At 39.1% G+C, this 21,852-nt stretch overlaps 1 protein-coding gene across 1 annotated transcript; it reads left to right on the top strand.

Moving 5' to 3' along the window:
* Positions 1-1,036: 1,036 nt before the first annotated feature.
* On the top strand, positions 1,037-13,121 carry LOC131891313 (uncharacterized). The gene is made up of 10 exons (XM_059240840.1): positions 1,037-1,184; positions 1,255-1,505; positions 5,138-5,274; positions 9,269-9,390; positions 9,463-9,689; positions 11,310-11,546; positions 11,618-11,741; positions 12,019-12,186; positions 12,426-12,624; positions 12,805-13,121. The coding sequence occupies exons 1-10, from the start codon at positions 1,037-1,039 to the stop codon at positions 13,103-13,105; spliced, it is 1,914 nt and encodes a 637-aa protein (XP_059096823.1). The 3' UTR covers positions 13,106-13,121.
* Positions 13,122-21,852: the final 8,731 nt, after the last annotated feature.

The following is a 21,852-nucleotide window of genomic DNA, read 5'->3' as shown; positions in this document are numbered from 1 at the left end:
TGAGTTCAGTTTCCTTGTTATTGGTCACCTTGCGTTTTCTCGTTTGAGTTCATTTCCAAGTCACGTTTTGTTTTGTTTACCAAGTCAGCTGCTGCTGTTGCTGGCTTTGTTTTGGTTTTTGACCTTCATGATTACCTTAAGATCAAATTTTGACGCTATGATTGTCGTGTTGTCATTCCTTTTGATCGCTCTGAATCAAATCACATCAGAGCCTCTGATGTCACTTCACTTTAAATCTTGCGATAAACGTTATTCTCCAACGATTAGTTGGCGATGCTCATTTTTTTAAATTTGTGGCAAAATGTTAAACGGTTTAGATAAATAGTTTAAGGGTTATTGATATCGTGTTAGATTTGGTTAGGTTAGGTTTGACTAGGTTAGGTCAAGTTTAAAAAAGTAGCACCGCCAACTAAGCAGTGGAGAATAACGTTTACCGAATTTTGCTCGGACAAACGAACGAATGCAGAGGTCAATTAGCATATCAAAGACATTCCTCGCCTCGCGTTATGTAGTGAAGAGTGAGCAAAACGAATGATATTGTAAAAGATGCTCAATGAAGTCCAACCATCCACTTTGAGTGTCTTGAGGACAAACGTTGTTGCTTCCCTTAGGTCATCGTCACCAGGACCGAACGAGGAGTTTCGTAGGTATTCCCATCGTCAACAATTGGAATCGTTAAAGCGAGTCAAATTACACCCATGAAACCAATTTATTTTTGAAAGTTACTTTGCATCCGTCCATGTTTCAGGGGGTCCTTGGAAAGTATTGTCCGGGGTAGTTTTTGACCTTTTTGAATTTACTTTCTTGGAGCCAATTACCTTAAGCAAACTATTCATTATTCATTTCTTCCTTGAATCAAATTCCTTAAGGGCATTTAAGGATTCATTTCAGCTCTAAGGACCATGCATCACAAAGGACCTTAGAAAAACTCAAAGAACATCATGAATGCAAATTGTTTTCCTATTAGAGAAGCTATGCTTGAATGTCATATTACATTCTCAAGAGCTTTGACAAAGACTCTCACTGAGCATTCATCATGGCTTGGATTAACATCTTCTTCATCATTGTTCTGGTACAGCCAATTGCTTGCCTTCATCCGTATCATGCTGAAATGGCCATTAGCTCTATTTTGGCCGAAATGGGTGGAACATTTACTGTCCTCGACGATGGCAAATCTAACTTTGGTAACGAATGCCATAACTCTTCATTTAAATACTGTTTCCCTTTGAACTCTGTCCGAATATGTCACTCCAGGAATTCCCGACCGTTGTCAACGAATAATCGCGCCAAGGGATGATCCTTCCATTGATTTACTCCAAGTTTTGGCCAAAGTTCAAAGTTTGTTTGTGGTGGATTTGAATTTTGGCCCACGTTTTATGGAGGCCTTAGCAATTCCAGAGCTTCATGAGATAGCTATTATTACTCAAAACCAAAGGCAGGCGTTTCCCTACATGCTACAACAAAAGGCGACGATATTTGTATTGAACCAAAGTTACGACGATCAGGTAGAGTCCATTTTACTCTAGAACGATTGCTTGCCTTCATTTTCAGGGGACGGATTATTTTTCATATATATTATTAAGGCCAACGTATTCCCTACGAATATTAGAGGGCAGCAAATTGAACGATGAAGGAGCCCGAGAAAGAAGAGAAGTGGACTTCATTGTTCGAACTAGCCAGGACTCTCGAGGACTTGAAGGTGCTCTCAAAACGCACATTCAGCCTCTATGGTCACTGCAATTAACTGTGTATCCTGGGTTGGGACAAAACTCATGGATGCTTTTAAAAACGGAAGATATAAAATACTATTCAGACCCTTCAAGTCGCATTTGTTGGATTTGTAAAGTGATGTCTATTGCATGAATTGTAAAATAGCCTACTTGCAACATGATCCCGCCAATATTTCGATCATTACGTGAGTTGTCCTACAAAATTCCAACACAGGGCGTTTTTGGGTGTCTCGATGAAGATATATTCCTGAGAAATAACGGCGGTATCGTCCATTCCGGTTGGTAAAGCTGCCACTCATATTATTAATTGTGCAGCAAAAGAATCTTGAAGTAAGCTAGCCAGGGATCGAACCAAGGGCAGCCTACAAGACAGCGTTCCCTGTGCTAAAACACAGTGTGTGAAAAGAAGCGGTGAAAAAGGATAATCAAAGCCGTAAAGCAGTGCAAAGCTGTTGTGTAGAAGCGCAAATGCAATCAAACCAAACTTGACAAAAAGGACAATTTTAAAGAGCCAAAAAGCTCCAACCAACTCTAATTTGTAGCAACTCAATGGGTATACAGTACGTCCAGAATATTTTAGTTACTTTGAGTTTAGCTATTTTGCACTTATTTGACAACCCTGCTTCAAAATAAGAAGCTATAGAGAGTACTCAACTTAGAACATGTGTCTGGGCCAGAATAATTGGTCTTGAATATTTGGTTTACATTGCTCTGTTCCTTGGTCTTTAGCGTGAGGAAGTTTAAAGTTATTTTGCTGGAAATCGCCATGTCGAGATATCAACCTTGTGACTGACTTGAACTTCGTGGACATGGAATAGCCATCCTGAAGGCTGGAATATCTATTTGGGAGGGTTGCCTTTCCGCATTCTGCCCAAAGGACGTTTGGGATAAGCTCAAGACTTGACATCTTTCGAAAATCTACGGACAATTATCAAGCAAAGGCTAGCAAAGGTGCCCGGGGCTACCAAGATTAACAAACTGAAAGTCTAAGTGAAAATGACCAGGTCTGAGATTGATCCCAAAGCCTTGGAGAACCTAGTGGCTGGAATGCCAAAACGAGTAAAATAAATCAAATCAATATGAAAGGGGGTTGATTAGATTGGTAAACATAATACTTTAGAAAGATTTGCCTAATTGAAATGAGAATACGTCATTGTTAGAACTAAAATTTTCGGGACGTACTGAAGACCTGACTAAAGGGTGCACGGACATTATATTAATTTACAAACGTGCCCAAATCCAACGTACTAGTTTTTCACAATGGGCGTCTACCGAAATGCTCTTGGATGTTAAACAACGATCCACTAGAGAGAGTGAACGAGTTTCGTTATCTTGGGGTTAATTTCTCCTCGCAACTCGTCTCTTCTTCACGTCTTCGAGAAACTAATCTGAGAGCTGGCGCGAGGACTGGTTTCCTGTTTCCCTGTCTTAACATTCGCCATCTACCGTTTAACTTGGCCATGAAAATATTCCAAGTGTACGTACATTCTTCCAATGTACGAATACGCTCTTCTCGTATGGATATCATGTCATATCTCAAAAAATATTTGGGAAGCAACTAATGCCATGTTTTACAAAATTTCTGAAGCGCTACCTTGGGCTTCCTTTTTCTTCCAACAACGCAATAGTTCATTTCTTCACTTCTACATTAACCTTTGAGACCTGGCTTAAATCAAAAATATTCAACAATCTATCTTTTCTAAAACTTGGTCCCCGGTTTGCTGGCCTCCAATTGAAAATGTTCAATTCGGCACGAGAAGTTCCAGCCGTGGCCTTCATTCGTTTAATTCCATCTCACTTCTGGCGAAGTCGAGTTCCAACCCACATTTCAATGAACCCGGATCATCGAAGACAGACTTTCAGGGAGTTTTTAGACTCGGGACATCATTTGAGTTGTAACCCGGAAAGAGTAGCATTCTAGTCCCACCCACCGACTTTTGTGTGTGCAATCTGTGTGAGGAGAATGCCCATGCATATCATTTTCTTTACTTTTGCAATTCGTCGAAACCAAACTCTTTACATTGCAATAAAGTTCTATAAATGATATAATTTTGTCAAAATTCAAGATCAAGCGTGATCAAAGTTGCCATTTACAAGTATGGCATCACAATTGCGAAATTTTAACATTAAGCAAGTAACTTAAGTTACATTGCAAACTATTTTCGGGTTTTTCTACCTGTTTTTCTACCTGTTTCAAAAAAGTGAAATATTTTCATTATGTATTTTGGCAATTGATTTAAGATATAACTGGAGCAATTTGTAGTTAAATTTGATGCAAATGCAATCTTTGAAAGCGTGATATCTTATCGTTTACTCAATTGAATTATATAAAATAATAGTTGGAAACGCAACTAAGATTACTCCCAACATCTATTGATTACGTTTTTTAAATATTATCTCTTTGTAGATTTTAAGTGGATTAATGTAGTGGTTTGAGCTAAAATACGAGATGAAATATTGCAAAAGTTGTTCCTTTTGTTTCAATAGCAACGAAAATCTCTACTACAAGTCTCGGCATTTGCACCAAAACTTGATCAGTGTTGTGGGTACCACCATGTTCAGGAATCATTGTTTTTGCAACTTACCTGGCTTATGAGTGCCACCTGGCGACAATATCTGAAGTTTTTTGATTATTTATAACAAAAGATGAAAAGAGTGTAAGGTATTGGATATCGGATAGTCAACTACTCTGTAGACTAAACAGTGCAGTGTATGGTATTCTGGGAAGCAATCACGAACCAGTTTATTGTACTGGTTAGCCAGGAACTCTAAAGAGAGGAAATGACACGACTTTCCCCTGACCGCCAAGTTAGGCCATTAAGTTGAATTAAGACAGCAACTCTAGTATCGATAAAACAAGATTATCCATACTTCATAGTATATTTAAGTGTTTTTAATCAAATAGTGATCTCTTTGATGTACAACTCCCTCCATATAGAAAATATTTCTGAATTCATTTTGAAACTCAAAAGAATAAGTGAAATACTCATAAACATCAAATTTAGCAAAAACAATCAAACTGTCTTTCAACTCAGGGAAATAATGCATAAAACTGGCTCATTTTAGTAATTGATGAGGAACTTACACTAACAAAATAAAAAAGAAATGTATGGAATAGGCAATGAAAGAACATGTACATAAATGCTAACACATTAGAATATTTGGGATGGGCAATTGATAATTTTAACTAACTTGGCGGGAAAAGTTTGGTGATCACTAGAAAGTGGCGTTTCCTTGCTCTAGTGTCCTTGGGTTAGCCAACCGAGTGGTCGTTTGCCCGGCACCCGGTGAAAAGACGTCCATGGCCAGTGACAGTAGAAACTACTCGTGTAAAACTAAAATTAGGAAGATGAATGTGATGGTAGTAATATAAGAAAAAGACGATAACTTTTTTTTCTCCGGTTTAGATGCTGTTTGAAGTTTGGTCTCCTGGCTTGAACTCGCCATTATACAATTTATGGATTGAAGGTCGCGGTGTCCTCAAACCCCTTCCTTACCACTCCCCTTTCACTCTGAAAGGCATTGACTTGAGATTTGTGGCTATGTAAGTATGTGTTTGTAACAAACTATTTTACCAACAGAATGATCATAACTCACCAAGTGGCTTGATTGTGCAAGAAAATGGGAAAAAAGAAATGGGTATTTATTTCCTTACATTTGTATTTGAAATTGGCAAGTGGGAAGGAGGTGAAGCAAGGATTAATCAACACCTTTTTGGAAAAAGTGCAAGATTCTAAAACGTTTAAATCTCAGTCAATATAAACATTTTAAAACTGGATAAGGAACGAAGATTTGTTAAGCCGTATAATCTAATTTACAGTTAATTTGAATTAGTACCATTTGCTGACTTGACTGAAATTTACAAGTTCAAATGCAGAGACCATCATTCCAGCTATAGAAGACAATATCCTCTGAAATTGCTAACGCTGACAAGGCGGATATCGTGCTCAAAGTGAGATCAGAAAATGACAGACTCACACTGGGTTGTAAATTAGTGAGCACTCCTTGTTTAAATTCTAGGTGGTTACTCATGATTGCATTTTTTTCCTTCGAATTCATACGAATTAGACGTCAAAGCCCGGGATTTTACGGTCCTTCAACATCACAGCAAGAAATAACGTGGTATATCCTTTTCTTTAAGGCAATTAAATGCCCGCTCTCGGTATCGACTTATTGGTTGCCTACTCCACGTGAAAAATGGTTCATATTCTGTCCGTCAGAGAGCGGTTTGTGAGTTAGCCCCATTGGCCCTGAGCAAACATTGGAGTGCTCCAAGAGGTGATTGGGTAGCCAAGTGCTTAGTATAGAGCATGTTAAGTGAAGGAAATTCAAGAAAAATGTAGTGTGGCAACCCTGTTATTGAGCATTTTGAGGAAGGCAAACATAACAGCCAACCTGTATTGGGTATGGACTGAATATGTCATTAAATTCAGTTTCCCGGCTTGTCGAAACTGTAGCCTGATATTGAAACAAGAGTTTAGAACAATGAAAGAACTGCAAAGAATGACATATCTTTGAGTTTTGTACCACAACTCACTCGATAGTTGAAAATTCAATTGGATTCAAGAGCGAGTGCGAGTGCAGGTTGGCTGGAATGTTTATCTTATTTCTCCCTCCTCAAAATACGAAAAAACAATGTTGCCGCACTACATATTCCTATAATTTCCTTTGTTTCACATGCCCTCTTGCCTGACCGGAAAACTATTTAGCCCTTTTCAATCTCCTCTCCTTCCTCTTGTTGTGGACACACAAAATGTAGAAACACAACAATACCCTCCAAGATGCCTGACTTCAACAAGATATTTTTCGCTGAACAATAAATGCTCATTTATTCAAACACCATCAATACAACACCAATCAATTCCAATCAGGGTGAAATTACAAACACTTTTGACATCCAAATAGGGATAAACTTAGAGCTACATATTTATTGTATACCTTTAGCATTCCAGAGACTTTTCATCATTTTTACATCAAATTGTGCCTAAAAGTCATGAGTTTGAAGTCAGACACCAAAAACGTGTGAAACTGTGCTTTTCCCAAAACTATTTTGTTGGAAATGATGGTTGCAAAAGTGTTGGTGCGTGATCGAACAAATTGTAAACAGCTACCTCACTAATTCTCATTTACATATGATAATTGTTGGGAATACTACCAATAGAGGATTGGAAACGTCTCCCAGAAGGGTTTGTGGCTTATTCATTGTGTCGTAGTACTTGGGCAACAAATTGTTCATTTAATAATGTCTTGATACAATTTGTCATCTATAAGCGAATTCGCTCGCTTCAACGTTTGTTTGTCTGCACAAGGGAGAGAGGGCGCTTCCTGCACTCAATGTAAAGGACATAGAAAACCATAACTAGAATGCTTAAGTTCAACAGGAGCTGTACTGCATGAGCATGTTTTCAGGTCAGCTGACGCTGGTGGAAATGGGACAAAGATATTTCGTTAAATCTCGCTTCAGGCAAGTTGAATTATTATCATGAAACGTTTGTTATTCCCCTTTAATCTGAATTTCTTTTGAATCTTACAAATATATAGGTAGAAAGAATGGTAGAATATTAAAAACCATGCTTTTTAGGGCATAATACACGTAACATGTCAAAAAAAGATTTGGACATTAGTAGAGCAAATCATGTACTCTATTGATTGCCCTTGTTCAGCAACGCATCTCGAAAATCTCGAAAGTGTAACAAAATGTATCCGAAATTGCAGTTTCAATCTCCCAACAATGTGCTTGAATGTGGGCGACATGTTTGCGCCTATACGTAAACAAGGTAATTCCGACACCTCTGGAGGTCAGCCTGAACCCAGGCTTGTTCCTTGCGTTTCAGTTAAGTGTTTCCACCACATGGATGAAAACTTTAACTTGAGTCCCATTTTAACCTCTTCAAAATTTCGTTCTTAAAAATGTGGTCGGACAACTTACTCAAACCCGTTTTATGAAGCGTGCTGGACGAGAGCAATTGCTTGACAAGGAGTCTTATTAGGGGTTTCTACTCTGAATTTGGACGAGCCGTCAACGATTCAAATTTGCATCATAGTTGTCCTACTACGAATGAAACATTTTTTCCATCAGCGACAGCTGGGACGAAAACATGCGATCGCAGCGCCCTTGATCGATCTATCTATGAAGTTATCTATGGTAAAGGACTATTGTCTTGTGGGAGAGGTTGCGTAAAGAAGCAAGGATTCCCGAAGAATGTAATCTTGAGCTCTCAAGCAATGGGAGGCCAGATTAGATAGGCCTGAAAGAACAAATAGTGTTCAAAGCTTCATACTTGGCAGTACTGCCTAGGAGATTGTTCTCACAGGGACATTACTTCAGTATATAAACCCCAGCCTAGGATGTCTAGTATAACCATACTCTGCCTCCCTGAAAATTTTGTCTTTGAGCAGCTAGAATTGTCAAGTTAGTAATGGATGCCAACAACTCGAACAGCTAAATTACCCTGGCGTCTGACTACTAATAATGATCAAATAAATTTTCAAAATCAAGGTTGCAAGAAAACTTGGAGAATAGAGGTGTAGGACGATTTTAAAGTAACATAAATGTTTGGCTAGAGCAGAAATGAAGCCCTAGTTTGATGGAAGAAAAGTTAAAAGAAAAGGGCTACATTTTGATGCTAGTCACGAACTTCTAGAAATGTGGACTATGAACGAGCTTCCCGCCAAATCGGGCTGCTCCTGGTCAAAGCAACTTTGAGCCACTTTTCGAATTAAAGTAACGAAATTCGGCATGAGAATCTCTTCAATTATAGGTAGATCATCTTTATATCATTTACTTATAAGTGGATCGTTTCAAACTTATATTGTGAGAAGCTTATGTAGCTGACCAAGAGCAGGCCGAAAATTCGAACTTTATGTAATGTTTACATCACTTTGGACCTATCTCCTGAGTTCCCCAAGCATAGTTTTGGGCTCAAAATTGGCCAGGTTCACCTATTCAACAAGATTTTGCGGTTGTTTGATGTACTTTTTAAAGTAAAGGAAACGGTTCAGGAGATAAGAAATTTTTGCTTCACAGTCCACAGCCCTAGAAGTCAGTGGGCTAACTAACAAATTTCTGACATGCCATTAGTAATGTGATATGGTTTTGAAAATTAACATTTTCGGGAAATGCCATCCAAGTTTGTTATGCTCGTCATAACTGCTTGTGACTCAAAAAAGGTTATCTTTTGGTATCCTTGACTTTGATTGCGTTTCGTGTTCTCAGCTATCACACAGAATATATGGATAGTTTTCAATTTCTAAAATAACATGATACAGCATATTTTACTATTGCAGTTTGAATGTTGCCTCCTGTGTTTCATTGGGAGACAAACTGATCCCACAACTCCTAAAGCAGGCTTGTAGCTCGCGCATACCATAACGCTAAATGCATATTCTATTTTTTCCCAAACTTATGCTTAAGAGGCAAAACATAACGATAATTGACTCAACTGCTGAAACTTGCCATGCCGCAAATTTAGGCCTTTAAACATACGAATTTCCGTGTTCCAAGGATTTTAACATGATCTCTTAGACTCGTTCCTTAGCTATCCTGATGTATTGCCTCCTATGGAGCGAATGATTGTCCGCGCATTACAACAAAAGTACCAATTTCAACGGATGACTGCCACCATCCCGGTGGATAACTATGCCTTGAGCATTTCGGAGTGTAAGACAATCAAGCAAATTCTGGCTTAGATAGAATGTCACGCTTAACATACTAAAGCATATCTTTGCTCAGATCTCTCGATCCCCATCGCCGATCTAAAGCAATCCATTTCCAAAGACTGCGAGTTCCACAGCCTTTTTGATCAGGTTCCTCAACCAAGTGAACAATATGAGGAGGGCATTGAGGAGTATGAATACTATAATAATGCCTGGAAATGGGCTTGCCTTGGGTTTCAACCTAATATGAGCCACATGATCAATCGGACCGAAGAGGACTGGGAAATTCAATGGGAGGACGATGTAAGTTAACCGATTATGCAAATCTCGAAGACGGAAATAAGATGTTTCCAAGAATTCAGCAAGAAATATCCCTTCATTCATTCAGTGTCATGATTGTTTGCGTCAAAAAACTGCAGAGGTCATCAATATGAAAAATGTGATGAGGCTTTAGTGGTGAAACATTTGCCTACTCCAAAAATGGCGATAAATTCAGTAAAACATCAATTGTAGTTTTTAGAGATTCCTGGGCCTGAGAAATCGTCCATTAAGAAGCAACATTGTAGCTAAATTTTTGGTAGCTCACTTGAGTTAAGATACAAGTTTTACAAAAAAGGGGCTCCGTTGTATCAAGCTGATTTTGTACTTCAGTACAAAACAGCAGATTTTTTTTATCCAAAGGGGGAAGAGGCATGGCGGATTGCTAAATCAACTTCTTTTCCGGACATTATGTGACTTTGGTCAACATTCACGTGGGCATGGGAGCAACGACCTTCGTCAAACAAGGTGCCCAGTTATGGAAAAGTCTAGATCCGCAGGTGCGATCATGCACATTATGAGGAGAGTTCAAATCAAAACTTGAAAATTATGTTCAATCTCTTCCACTTTGAGTGTGTGCTTTTCAATCCCCTCATTCCCCTTCAATTTAAGCTTAGAAAAGTGTGTGGCAACTTATGAATAAAGAAATGCTAAGTAAACTCAAGCTGTTGACAGAATTAGCCAAAAACAACAGAAATGCATTATAATTTGATCCTCTATTTATTGCTCATAGAGGAAGGTATTAGTTGGTGCGGGGGCGAGTCCGACTCGAGTCGGAGTTCACACAAGTCTTTTCCTCGGTTTTGGAGAAATTGGACCGACTCGGGTCTTTTAGAAAGGGCTCGAGTCCGGACTTGCCAAAATTGAGATTAGTCAATTACAACTTACAAGTACATTATCTCCCACATGATATGTTTCTACGCACAGACTTTAAGAACATTCTTTGATACACATTGTCTTTCAGCACACAAAACCTTTTGTTTCCAACTGATTTCAATGCGGTTTTATGCGAACTTGACATATGTTCAGCAAGGCATTATCTAGAAAATATAAATGCGGACAATTTTCTTTGCATTTCCAAAATATAGACGTAGCTTGACTAGAGGTCATTAAAATTCTGTTTTCAAACGAATTCTTAAGATAATATTAAGATAGTTGTAACACTAATAGGGCCGCCATTCAGACAATGAAAGTAATGCCTTTTAAAGTTACATATTTTCGTTGAAACCTTGAGAGTCTGCCAACTCGAACTCGTTGTTAGACCAAACATTGTGCAAAAATTAAAAGATAATAACTAGACGAATTGTAACTTTTCATTTCAATAGTACTGGGGATCCCGTTCCTTGTAGCGGTTAGAAAAGCGCGTGAACAACCGCAAATGATAAGAAAAAAATCGTAACCAAATATTGGTAACGACTAGTTAACACCGGTATGATGGCAAAATAGTACAAAAGTTTCATACATTAAACTGGCAATGTGGAAGGATATCATAAATTAGGTGTGCAGTATTCTTGGTAGGGCTTGCCATTGTTTTGCCTCTCCATTCCAATATCCAATGTAAAGGCTACTTTTACAAGGAAATCAATTTCTTCTCTTTCTTTGAAGCTTCTCCGTGGAAAAGCCCATTTCTCTATAGGATTCTTTCCTGTGCAAAATGACCTCTTCACTTCACTGCTGTACAGGTCTATCGCATATGCCAACTACGATGAATATGCTCTGACGCGAACACCACAACCCAAGAACAACCTATTGAATCTCATGCAAGTTCTGGACCGGACCACGTGGATCTCTTTGGCCTGTGGATTGTTACTCTTTGTCGTATTTGCTTATGGATTTTCCCTGGTTGCTAACATCCAAGTTTTGAAACACGTGGCTCGCATGAAGTCTGACCATTTTTCTTTTTGGTCTTGCAGGTGTATAACTTCCTTGGCCTGGGAAACCTTAAAAGGCCGACATTCATGGACATATTCCTTGTCATGTTCAGTGGGTTTACCGAACCTGATCCCATCCGGTGGTTTAATAACCAAAACAAAGGAGGTAGTCACATTTTTACGTACTCTGGAGATGGACCGAAATCTAAGCTATGCCCTTTCCGTAACTAAAACAGATCATCCATCAAGGTTTATGGACTCCTCTCTTTTTGACTGTTTCTCACGTTTTTCATTGTAAAGAGTCCTACTTTTCTTGTTGTTGTGCCATTGAAGTTCTTTCGTTGTTGCTTATGAAGATTTTCAGTCAAAGGCTGCTTCTGTCCATCTTATCATAAAAGTTGGAGGGAATGCTCCCACTTAAAATTAACTATGTTCCATTTTAGGGCTCGTGTTGACCCTGACTTGGTCGGTCTTCGCATTTATCATGACAGTGTCCTATTCCTCAATGCTCTTGTCATTCTTGACCTTGCCATCGTCGGAACAAGTGGTCCAAAGTGAACGGGATATTTTGACCTTGGAAAAGACCATCTTGGTGTATCCGTTTAATGAAAGTAAGCTCTGGCTTGTTTGCCGTTTTAAATGACCTTTTGTAAGCATAGCTGCCCAGGTCCTTGAACAGGTTTTGATCGTCGAGCTTTTTCATCCCAAGAATATCCATGCATTCAAATCTCGAAAACAGCTCGAAAAAAGAGTACCCCATATTTCCAAAGCAAAATGATTTTGGACAGTGAAGGTTGTCACATTTGCTGCACATTGTTTTATTTTCCACGTGATATGGCCTTCATTGCAGATGGTGCTGATTTGGAGTACTTGAAAAGTTTTTTCCCTCTGGATGTGGCATTGTGGGCAAATGATCACAAAGATATCCTATTTTCTATTGACGAGGAGGAACTCAAATACAAAATTTTAACCCTTGGAAATGTTCTCATAGATACAAAGAGGGGCGTTCTCGACGGAAATTTGTTTTCGGAATACTTGGAAAAAATCAGGTATGATGAAATTCGAATAGGTAAAATGAAGTGGTTCAAAAGTGTCGATTCAATGATGTTAAGTAGCCCACTTGATGTGCACATTTTTTTGCCACGACTTAGGACGTAAAAACATCAAGAGGTGTTTCCTTAACAAGGGCACAATATGGAACCTAAAAGGCTTCTAGCTTTTTTTTCTAGATTTTCCGCTCATCCTGTGACCTTTGGAACCAATGATGATTGTTTGGCGATTGGCAAAGGTTTCCCGTGGACAGACTTGATTTTGAACGATATGCTGCGCATGTCAGCAGGTGGCATATTTGAGTATTTCTTCTACTTCGGGATCAGCCCCAAGAACTTGCAGATTCTTCAGCCCAGGGACACGGCCCAAGTAACGAGCATCAATGTTCCCATCAATTTGGACCAAGTGACCTTCATATTCCTGTTCTGGACAGGTGGGATGACAATCAGCGGACTTGTGTTCCTCATGGAACAAATCTAAATCAGAACACGTTCGACGGTGGATGATGTAATACATGTTTCGCTTTCGGTGTTTTTAACTTTTTTTGCATCTCATTTTCTAAACTCGAGTTTTCTTCTCGATTTTTCTCGGCAAGTGAACGGCTATGTAGGTACGCGAGAGAGCGGTATTAAACATCCTTGCAAAAATTACACGGGGATGTTGCAAAATATAGGCTCGTTGGTTCAAAGAAAGTTTTAGAAATATTCGACAACGTTATTTGACTTTAAACAGAAGGAATAGGACCTCAATCGTGAAGTTCAGTTCCGAAGGGAGTTTTTCAACGTGTCACATGTTCTTCCAATTCTGCAATTTATATGCCAGGATTTCTCGTCGGAACTTCATATCAAGTCATGGTGCTTTCAAGGTCAACCATTGGTTGTTGTTTTTTTGGATTTGGGGTGCTAGGGTCGGAGGGATGAACCTCCCATCAGATTGTCCTCTTCCAAATTCCATTACGCAGGTTCATGTCCGGTATCAGTTTTGGTTTTGGGTGTATGGGGGTGGTTAGTGGTTTAAAAGTTTCCTTTGGAGAATGGTCAGGGTGGAAATTCGAACCAGGGATCCCTCCCTCTCACTCTAGGAAACTGCGCTAACCACTACAACACGTCTCCTCCCTTTGCGTTAAGACCTGCGGGTTTGTGATGTTTAAATGAGTGAATCGCTTTCTTCATCATGGATGGAAACAACCATTCATAATTGATTGATGTAGTTGTTCTCTCTAGAGAGGAGATCCAGCTTTTGTTGTCATGATGTTGGCACCTTGTTTCTAAACGAGAGAATACGCTCTATGATGCCAAACTGTATCATAGGGGTTATTGATAGAATAATTTATCGCTCAAGTAATAAGACACCAACTCTTCTGGGAGATGTCTCAAATCCTACGGGTAAAATTCCGAAAAACCAATGGTGTACTGTCCGATTGATAACACGCCAACGCTTTGGCAATCATCATATTTCCAACGAAATGGAGCCAGGAAAAGCAGCTTCACAAGTTTTTGGTGACTAACTTTAAAAACATCACCTTTGCTAAACTTGGCTTCATCTTTCTTAGGACGAATTAAACGAAAAAATAATGATCACGAAATATGTTTGGTGGGCTTCAAGTATGCAATACAAAGCGCTCTGGTTGTCTATCTGGGTGTCAAAAGTGTTTGTAATTTTACCCTTGTAGGATTTGAGAGGTCTCTCAGAAGAGTTGGTGGTGTATTTATAGTGTTAAAAGGGATCGGTAATAAATTGTTCAGCGAAATAATACCTTCTAAAAATCAGGCATCTTAAAGCATCTTCTTGTGTTTCTACGTTTATTTGTCAGCAACGAAGGAGGCACAGGAGAATGAAACGGACTATTCATTTTGCGCAATAGCTTCTTTGAGAATATGGCAATAAACTCGTTACAAGCAGATCCTCGTGCATTACTTGAAATGTGAACATTATCATATTCCGAATCGGGCAGTTCCCAGGCTAGTTTTATTTCGAACCTCCTTTTGTTGATGGCCAATCCGAATGCTTAGCCCAAAATGCCATTAGCGTACCTAGTGTCAGTCCAAGGGTTTTGGCCAAACAAGATTGCTGGTCCTTCATGACTTGGAAACTCCCTGGTTTGGTTGTGGGCACCCGCCTTCGAATTTATGGCGGTTCTTTGTCATACTCTCATTTTAATTGTCTGACTAATGCTCAACGAAAGACTTCTAGTAACGGTTTTCGTTGTTATTGAAACAAAAGGAACAACTTTTGTAAAAAATCATCTTGGATTTTAGCTAAGGTTAGTATTCTAATGTATTTAACAACTACAAAGAGATAACATTTTTAAAAACGTAATCAATAGATGTTGGGAGTAACCTCACTTGCGTTTCCTACTAGAATTTTATCCAATTCAATCGAGTCATCGATACGCTTTCAAAGATTGCATTTACATCAAATTTAACTACAAATTGCTCCGGTTATATCCTAAAGCAATTGCCAAAAAATATGACTTCCTTTTTCTATATTTCACTTTTCTAAAGATGGTAGAAGAAAACGAAAATAGTTTGCAATATAACTTAAAACTGACTTAATCTCAATATTTCACAATTGGGATGCCATATTTGTCAATCGCAACTTCAATCAAGCTGAATCTTGAATTTTGACAAAATTGTATCAACCTTGAATAAATACCTCGCTAGTTTGTCGAAATTATTTATTCCAAAAACTGACAAACTTGAAAATTAAGCCGTTACATGTATGGTTCAAATACTTTAGGGACATGATATAAAAGTGAAGCCTTTGACACTTAACTAAAATGAAAGGCAATTTTACACGTTTTGTAAGTCTTAAATAACATTTTTTGCTACTTTTTGTCTTGAAAGAAATCTTAAAGAAAATGGAAAAGTGTTGTTTCATGTTGCTTTGTTAAAAACGACAATAATATGCCTTGGAAATAACTGGAAACATAATTAGGCTACTTTTCGATCTTTTAAGGTATAAAACGCAACTTTCAAGTTGTAATAATTAACCATCTGATGAATAGAAGTTTATGAAATTGTATGTATGTGTCATACTGATTGACTACGTTTTTGACAATGATGTATTTTAATTCGCTTTAAGTGATTCAACTCACTTATCTGAGCTACTTTTAAACATGTATGTTTTTACACAAAAGGGGATCCTATTGTCTTTTGGACAAAGAATAACATAGCTAGATGTCTTGGCATTTGAGGAAACACTTACAGAAAATGTAACCACCGTAGCCTTCCAATAAACTGGCGCAACATAGCACTGCCGTGAGACCAACTTTTCCCAATTCCTGCCCAAAGGCTTCTGACCGCCCTCTCCACCCGATTTGAACCCCCTTGATTAGTAATTCTGATGGCGTGTTAAGGAAGGGGCTCGTAAGAAACTTCAGCAAGATAAAGGGTCACTCCTGTCCCAGATTCGGGCAACTGGCGCAGCCGCCACTCCAGATCAAGTCCGCCATGTAGTCGCTAGCTTTTACCGCCAATTGGAAGAGGTTGTTGACGCTGATGGTGGTCACATGGAATAAACTTTGTGTTCCTTCGATATCAAATTCTCAACGTTATTTCGATTATGTCACTTCGATGCATGAATTTGATTCCTTAAAGATTATGGCCAAACAATCTTTTTAGCGAATAGTGTTTCACACAGATGTCCCCAGTGTGTATGATCAAAGATATACATCACACTGTGCCTAGATGAATACATAAATGCTTGAGTAATGATACATTATCAATAAATAGGAAATGTGCTATTTTGGTTTTGATAAACCAAGCCATCATTGTTTTGGGAGTCGTTAACTTCATCTTTGGGATGCAATCTCATGGCAGACCGATTGACTGAACGAAAGTGTATACAAAAAGATGTCAAATGGAGTCAGTACCCTGAAAAGTAAGACAATCCAATTAAGCTCAATCACTCGTTTGTTCACAATTAAGAAAGACATTTTGCTGCCTTTCATGAAAAATGACAGGAAGTGAGCTTAGTCTTGGCATTTGTGATTCAATTTGCTCGGAACCAATTACCTTGAGTTCATTGTTAACAGGATATATCTCTTTCGTTTCAGTTTCTTTACTTCTTGAAAGGATTCATGAGGACATTTCGGGAGACATTTCAGAACAAAAAGTTGTGTACACACCAATTACAAAAACTTCGAAAGGATCCCTTGAAAACTCCATGAGCATCAACAATGCAAATTGATTTTGTATGTCGCATACATTTCTTGTTAGTCTTGATTCATTGATCGTTCATCATGGCTTGGATAAACACAATTGTCGTTTAGTGCTCTGATCAGACCAATCAAACTTTGGTTGAAATGTGTGGAGTATTCATTATTCTCGAAAATGGCCATCAAACCTTGGAAATTTTGCTTCCTTCAATAATTGAGCAACCACACCTTGGTAATTATGTTTCCTTCAAAACTTGTGGAACCATCTGCATTCGTCTCCTTCCGGAATTCCCGAACAATGACAACGAATAGTCGTGTCAAGAAGTAACGTCATCTCCTCCGATTTACATCACTTTTCGCCAAGGTTTAAAGTTTATTTGTGGTGGATTTAGGCATAGATTTAGGCTTCGATCCTCGCTGCCTTGGAAGCCAGAGCGACTCCAGAGCTTCATGAGCTAGCCATTATTACCCAATTCTAAATACAGTGGGTTCCCTACATACATGCTTAAACATAAATATTTGTTTTTGAAACAAACAGACGTGTCCGACACTCTCACATGATAAATAACTCCTTACTTTGATCCCCTTCGAACGAGTCACCATGGGAATGATTGTGTTAGAAGGAAGAAAGCGTAGTTTAGAACTAACCTCTTATCATCGAAAAAAACTGTTCCTACCAACACTCGCCATAACTTAATTGAAGTAGCTTCCGGAACGATATCTCAAACATATCCCAAAATCAAATCTAAATCAATATCTGTGTTGTAATGGCTAGGGACGAGCAAATTGTGTAAAGATAATTTTTGTCACAAAAGACCCCGTTTTACCCATTTGCACTTTTCATCTCTATTTGCACCTTTTTACTTATATTCTGCACTTTTTTGCACATTTGGCCTGAATCAGTTTATTTTGGTTGAAGTCAGAACTTTCTTTGCGTGAGAGTTGGCTTCAATATTTGAAATCAAAAGCGACCGCCAAAAAAAGGCAGAAAAAGCTCAATTTTGAACAGTTGATGTCAAATATTAAATTGTGCAGGCCCAAAGTACTTCACTATTGGCTGAAAAACAAGGGAGAACAGAAATGAAACAAGTCAATTTCAAGTCAAGAGACAAGCTAAGCAGGGGGCAAAGATAGTTAAGCAGCCCAAGTAAACGCAACCTAAGTGCTTTAATTACCTCCTCCAGGCAAATTGTGTCCTCTTTATGAGGGAGAAAAATTCCAACTTTGCCTCAGCTAGATCAATGTAAAAGCTAAATCAATGTTGCAGATCCATTGCTCGGAAAAGAGGAAAAAACAAAGGGGAAGCATTCCTTCACCCGATTCAAAAAAGAACTTTACGTCAATTTGGTCCAAAATAAAGGCAAAATTCGATTTTTCAGAATGCGCTTTTCAAATTTGTACTACTGTGAAAAGAGATTTGAATATCAGTTCTTTTTTTGATTTTATTTACACCTTTTCTTACAATTTCTGCCTTCTTTTGCACCTTTTTCGGCACATTTTGGGCTTGTTTTTTTGCACATTTTTGTCTCTGCAAGACTGCTATTTTGCCCGTCCCTTGTAATGACCTTGATTGTAACTTTCTGAGGGCTGCAAGGCCACTCAAGGTGGATTGAGTTGTGTGGTTAATATCACACTGATTTTGCATTTCACATACGACGGTATTTGTAGGGTTTTCGAAGAAACGCATTAACTCTATCAGCATCTCGCTACAGAGTTAATATTTTTCCTTGATAAAGTAGTATGTTGTGAGATTTCTTTCTTTTAAAATGTTATAAATGGTTGCTTCCTACACTCATATTTTCTAAATTCAGATGAGATTCCTTGTTTAATTCATCTAAATCTTTGACACCTTGAAGCCATAGTGTTTGAAAACCGAATGATTTTTTGATAATTTTATTACGGTGTGTTAAATTCTGGGTAGCCCGAAGACCATTGCTGAAACAGCCTAACCATATCTTTGAAAAAAAGGTACAGAGACTGACTGACCCACTTGTCATTTTTCAGTTTTGGTGAAATTTAGTTTAATAATAATAATCTTTTATTGCGACTCTTGGTCATGTCATAGCGTAAAAAAAAACAATGAAATAAAGTCTGATGTATATACATTAAACAAAGGTTTGTTGATAAAACAAGAAAAATGTCAAGAAGGTAAAGGCAATAAGATAGTTGACTAGAATTGGTTCAATGCACATGAAAAAGGTAAGAATTGAGTTACAGATAGTACAAAGACAGATAGGTAGAGGTAAGTGATGAAAATCTTGGTTATTCCAACAGAGTGGATGAGCCAGATTGAACAGATCCTGTTTCAACTCCCGTCGCTGATGGCATTTGGCCGGGAGCCGAACAAAAGTGCGTGACCGCCAATGCTCCGAAGGGATGTCAGGCCAAGGACGATAAGGTGTTAGCAAGTCCTTGATGATAACTTGTGTCCGGACATCACCTCCGGAAAGGTCAGGTTCCCAACACTGTTGGACACTAACCTTGCCAGCCCGATGGTGAGGGGCTCGGTTTCACGTAGAAAATGTGTCCATTCATTGTTGGCATATTGGGGTACGCAGAGGCATCGCTTGAGGAACTTGGTGTAGGTGGCATCGGCGGATTTGAGGGCGGATTGGGCGGAGTTGGGAAGCCAAAGGTGTAGGTCGTAGAGAAAAATTGGGGCGACGTAGATCCGCAAGAGTTGAAGGACGTTTGGGATGGGGAAGATTCTTGATTGGAAGTCTATCGCATATGTATCCAATCCTGGCCCTGGCCTTAGTTATTGTGGCTTTGAGGTGATTGGTGAATGAGAGTTGGGTGGAGAAGGTGAAACCGACATAGTTAAAACTATTGACGATTTCAATCGGACTATTGTTAATATGGAAGGAGGTGGGAGGCAGACGACCTTTATGGAAAACCATGGCCTTCGTCTTGGGAGTGTTGACTTGAAGGCCGTTCTCTTGGCAATAACCGTGGAGTGCATTGATGGCATTTTGCAATTCCATCGCTGAATTAGCCAAGAGAACCAGGTCGTCTGCATATTGAATATATTGAACGGGAAAATGGTTGATGGTGGGGCCTGGGTGTGTGAGGGTTTCAGGCAGGTCGGATACATAAAGATTGAAAAGAATTGGCGATAGTGGATCCCCCTGCGGAAGGCCAATAGAAGTAAAGTAGCAGGGGGATAGGTCCTCATCAGAACGAATGGAGCATCTGAGTCCCGCATAGATGTTGGACAGCAGGACACAGATTGAACGCGGAACTCCCCACAGTTGGAGTTTGAGGAATAACCGCGTTCGGTCCACCCTGTCGAATGCTTTGGAGAAATCCACAAAGCATCCATAAACTCTCCTCTTGTTGCTGATGTTAGAATGCACAATTTCATAGAGGAGAGTTGCTGCCGTGGTGGTTGAGCGGCTTCTCCGGAAACCGAATTGGAACTGGGGAAGGAGATCCCTATCCTCGGCCAATCCGGAGAAGCGGGCAGCTAGTAGGGTGGAAATCATCTTCAAGAAGGGTTCTCCAAGGCGATGGTCCGATGTTTGTTTGGAATGTCCCTGGGCCCCTTCTTATGGATGAAGATGATGGCTAACTCCATCCACGCTGGTGGGAAGAAGAAGAATGGAGGGCGAGGCTGAAAAGATCTTGGAGGAGGGGCTGGACTTGGATCCAGAGAAGTGAAAGTCTGACTCATTTCAAAACTTTTAAAGGGTGTGTTTATAATAGTCCAAAGCAAAATCGCATTAGCGGTAGCCTTTGGGTGGCCAGATCCTCAATATCCATTCACCCAGACTGTCAAAACAAACAAACAAACAAACAAACATCATTCCATTATTGTGACGGATTCAAATGAATTTAGAGAACAATATGTAGCTCAGAGCTACAACATTCCAACTTTTGGTTTGAGGATAACACTCCCAGAGTGAGAGCCATAGTTTCATAACAAGTGCATACCAAGTTACTTGAAATTTGGGCAAGATGCTCCTAAAGCAATCTTCTTTAGACAATATCAAAAGCAAAAAAATATTAAGAGATGGTGTGTAAAGCCAATTCTTGCTTTATAAAGAACACTTAATTGGTATTACTCAGTAGTTGCAATTCAGGACATGTCAGAAGTCATTATAAGTAAAATTGCACCCTTTGTCTGAGGCAAACACCATCAATGGTTTTAAAAATGATATTAGTTACACATTTTGTTCACTAACTATGCCGTTAATGGACGTTCAAAAATACCACCAACAACAGTTTAGGCCTAACTTGGCGGGAAATGTTATGTGATCACAAAAGATGGCGTTTCTTTGATCTAGTGTCCTCGTTCTGAGTAACGTCCAAGCCTTAACTTCGAGGTAAGAGTGCTTAAAAACAGAGGTCTGGATAGATAGCTTCAGTCTCTCCAGGATGAAAGATTTGATTGTTCCAAACGACATAATAAAACCGATTTTTGAAGACGCACACTGACAACGGATGAGATCAGGAAATGCTAGAGCACTCAAAGCTAAATCATCCACCACGTTTTAAACGTCCTAACCTGTCATGGTCATATCTCCACGAAAATGGAAATGAATTACCGCGTGGCTGAATCAGAGGAGTCTGATCACCCCAAATGGTGTTTAAAAAGTCTTTTTGTCAAACACCTTCAACAAATCCAGTTTGGCAAAACCTTCATGTTTTGGGCAAAGTCTAAAAATTTCCAAGTGCTGAACACAGATTGCAAACATATGTACAGTTTGAGGGGGACTCGAAAGCAATAACAACGCAATGGGTAAAAGAGAAAACGGTTTGAAAATTCATCATAGGAATATCAGAAAAATGGCAGGAGATAGATATCTGACTCGTTCCAAGTTTAAGTCGTCAAGTTGGACCACAAATGTCTTGGAAGTTAAGAATTCATGTGAATTCTAATTCTTTGCATATTGTTCCCCTTGACCAAACTAGTTGGTAAGTATGAGAGTGTGGTCCAACCGCCATCTTATCAGAAGGATGTGGATGAAGTTTGTTTTAAGTTGTCTTCAAGATTTTAAATATTATTAGGAAGTTTGGTTTGTCAACATCCGGTAAACCCAGAGGATAGATATCATCTTTCAGTTAA

Source organism: Tigriopus californicus, chromosome 12 (genome assembly GCF_007210705.1).
Source record: "Tigriopus californicus strain San Diego chromosome 12, Tcal_SD_v2.1, whole genome shotgun sequence".
Classification (NCBI taxonomy): domain Eukaryota; kingdom Metazoa; phylum Arthropoda; class Copepoda; order Harpacticoida; family Harpacticidae; genus Tigriopus; species Tigriopus californicus.
This window is presented reverse-complemented; position numbering and strand designations above follow the sequence as displayed.

Bases quoted from the DNA above. Each gene is read 5' to 3' on its own strand.
- LOC131891313 (XM_059240840.1), top strand. From the start codon at position 1,037: ATGGCTTGGATTAACATCTTCTTCATCATTGTTCTGGTACAGCCAATT. The intron at 9,391-9,462 runs GTAAGACAATCA...ATCTTTGCTCAG, and splicing joins TGCCTTGAGCATTTCGGAGT to ATCTCTCGATCCCCATCGCC. The intron at 12,625-12,804 runs GTATGATGAAAT...TTTTTTTTCTAG, and splicing joins GAATACTTGGAAAAAATCAG to ATTTTCCGCTCATCCTGTGA.